This window comes from Spinacia oleracea, chromosome 6, assembly GCF_020520425.1.
Source record: "Spinacia oleracea cultivar Varoflay chromosome 6, BTI_SOV_V1, whole genome shotgun sequence".
In the NCBI taxonomy this organism is placed as follows: domain Eukaryota; kingdom Viridiplantae; phylum Streptophyta; class Magnoliopsida; order Caryophyllales; family Amaranthaceae; genus Spinacia; species Spinacia oleracea.
Genome location: NC_079492.1, coordinates 3,144,702 through 3,147,641, shown reverse-complemented (window position 1 = coordinate 3,147,641; position 2,940 = coordinate 3,144,702). Strand labels below are relative to the sequence as shown.

General features: G+C 44.9%; 1 protein-coding gene across 1 annotated transcript; it reads left to right on the top strand.

Moving 5' to 3' along the window:
- Positions 1-627: 627 nt before the first annotated feature.
- LOC130462525 (uncharacterized) lies at positions 628-1,912 on the top strand. The gene is made up of 2 exons (XM_056830932.1): positions 628-1,383; positions 1,484-1,912. The coding sequence occupies exons 1-2, from the start codon at positions 628-630 to the stop codon at positions 1,910-1,912; spliced, it is 1,185 nt and encodes a 394-aa protein (XP_056686910.1).
- The last annotated feature ends 1,028 nt before the right edge of the window (positions 1,913-2,940 follow it).

Sequence of the window (2,940 nt, the reverse complement as noted above, 5' to 3'; positions counted from 1 at the left end):
ACAAAAAATGTATCTTCGGAGTCACCTCTGGAAAATTCCTAGGTTTCCTTATTGATGAGAGAGGTATTGAGGTCAACAAAATATGACGTCCCCAAAAACAGTTAAAGACGTGCAACGCTTGACAGGTTGTTTAGCCGCCTTGGGACGTTTCCTTTCCAGAGCCGGAGACAAATGCCACTATTTCTTCAGCACCATCAAAAAGGGCACCCAGTTTGAATGGACCCCACTGGAAGAAGCTGCATTTCTTCGACTAAAGGAACACTTGTATACCCTGTGCATATACCTCGCCATCTCGGATCATGCTCTCAGTGCCGTCCTGCTCACTAAAAGAGAGGGGGTGCAGTTCCCCGTTTACTTCATAAGCCATGTGTTACAGAATGCCGAGCTCAAGTACCCCACGGTGGAGAAATTTGGCTTAGCGTTATTCTTGGCCAGCAAGAAGCTTCGCCCTTACTTCTTGGCTCACCGATTGATAGTGTATACAGATCAGCCTATTAAACGGTCGTTCACCAACTTGGAGGCATCGGGGAGAATGCTCAACTGGCAATCGAACTCAACGCGTTTGACATCTCATATGATCCAAGGAAGGCGATAAAAGGACATGCATTCGCTGATTTCATTCTAGAAATGACCCGGCCTACTCAAATGAAAAATGACAAGACGCAATGGATAATTTATGTAGGCGGATCCGCCACTCAAAATGGGTGTGGTGCAGGCATCATCTGCGAATCACCAGAAGGAGACATATATGAGTATGCCATGTGTTTCAAATTCCAAGTGTCAAATAATGAGGCCGAATACGAAGCATTAATATGTGGGATCCAAATGAGCAAGGCGGCAGGAGCAGAAGAAATTTTGGCCTTATCCGATTCTCAGCTGATTGTCAGTCAAGTAAATGGAGAATATGAAGCAAAGGATGACGCCATGATAAAATATTTGGAAATCGTCCGTCAAGAGATACAGCCACTAACAAGTTTTGAGGTACAGCGTATACCCCGGGCTGAGAACAACAAAGAAGACGCCTTGTCCAAATTCGCCAGCTCCGCGTCCTGCGACACCCCACGGCATGTGTTCTGGGAGGTGAAACAAAGTAAAAGCATTGATGTCATAAAAACGGCTGTCCTGGACCGGACGCCTACTTGGATGGATGACATAGTCAACTACAAAATGAACGGGATACTTCCAGAGGATCCTAAACAGGCGGAGAAGCTGCAAAAGAAATGCTCTTGGTTTGAGATGTGGAACGGGACCTTATACAAGAAAGTCTTTTCTCGGCCCCTTCTCCGTTGTGTAACCCCAGGAAGTTTTGGAAGACCTACATCAAGGGTTATGCAGCTTTCACATAGGAGGAAGGGCTTTGGAAGAAAAATCTCTAAGGACTGGGTATTATTAGCCCACCCTCAAGGAATACGCACTCGGCCTAGTTAAACGATGCAACAAGTGTCAGCGGTTTTCTCACCTAATCCGTCAACCTGCTCAAAAGCTAACACCTATCACTAGTCCCATACCATTTGCTGAATGGGGAATGGATTTGTTGGGCCCTTACACCATGGCACCAGGTGGGGTACGCTATGTCATAGTAGTTGTTGACTACTTCACCAAATGGGTGGAAGCTGAAGCCCTGAAAAACGCTAAGGCACAGGATGTGAGAGCTTTCATTTGGAAAAACATCATCACTCGATTAGGCGTCCCCCAATCTATTGTCTTTGATAACGGGCCACAATTCAAAACACCCAAGTTGGAAGGTTGGTTGGCCGACCACGGCATCACAACCTATTTTACGTCTGTCGACTGTCCCCAAGCCAATGGGCAGGTTGAGGCATTCAACAAGACCATTTCTGAAGGGATGAAGAAAAAACTAGACGAAGCTAAAGGATTGTGGGCAGACGAGTTACCCAATGTCTTCTGGTGAACCACGGAAAAAATTCAACAGGAGAAACACCCTTTCTATTAGCATATAAAGATGAAGCCGTCTTACCAATAGAAATGTGCGAACCCACTCTTCGCGTCATGTTGTTTGATGAAAGTGTCAACTTGAAAATGATGAAGGCGACCCTGGATTTCCTGCCAGAAACCAGAGGAAACGCGACTTTAAGACAACAACTATACAAGCTGCGGATGGCTAGAGAGTACAACAAGGTCTCTAGACGAATCCTAAAATTAGGAGATTTTGTGCTAAGAAAGGAGGCAGTTGGACGTGCTAATGAGCAAGGGAAACTCACCCCCACATGGGAAGGTCCATACAAAGTCTACAAGGAAGTCCGAGATGGAACTTACCGGATCCAAGACATGCAGGGACGCCTCATTCTACGCACTTGGAATGCAGACAACTTAAAGAAATAATTTTTCTAAGTTTAAGTCTATGTTTTCTTGTTAATTTATTATTACCTACCTTGTAAGACCAAAGACGTCCACACAAAACACGCACCATGTAGCACAGCTTGACAAGTTTTTAATGAAACATCTCCCTGCAAGCCGGACTTGCAGTGGGATCCTTACTTTTGTTGCAAATACTTCACTTAAATGACCCGAAAGCGGCCCAAGCCCTATAACATTCTTCTAAGAATAAATCAAATACTAGTAGTTTAAAGGCCTAAGAAGTGGCCCAGATTAGGACCCTCAGTAGGTTGATCACCTAGAACACATGGGATGCATTCCAAAAAGCTATATACTAAAGAAGTATAAACAGCTCAATACCTTAGCAAAACGCACAAAGGCACAACGTTGTCGTCCCTGCTCAAGGGGGAAGGCCATATCAGGTTGTACAAACAACACAATAAAATGAGTAAACAGGAACACCAACTTAAACAGGCAAAACTTCCTTCTTTCTGAGCCTTCTCCACCTCCACATGATGATCGATGATTCTCTTAAACCAGCTGAAGGGGCGCATGTCTGCGAATTCCTCATTCCAAGCAAGCTCAATACCTCCCTTGATTGAT

Excerpts from the sequence above, each read along its gene's own strand:
- LOC130462525 (XM_056830932.1), top strand. The coding sequence starts at position 628 with ATGACCCGGCCTACTCAAATGAAAAATGACAAGACGCAATGGATAATT. Across the intron at positions 1,384-1,483 it reads GAAAAATCTCTAAGGACTGG|CTAACACCTATCACTAGTCC; the intron begins GTATTATTAGCC and ends CCTGCTCAAAAG.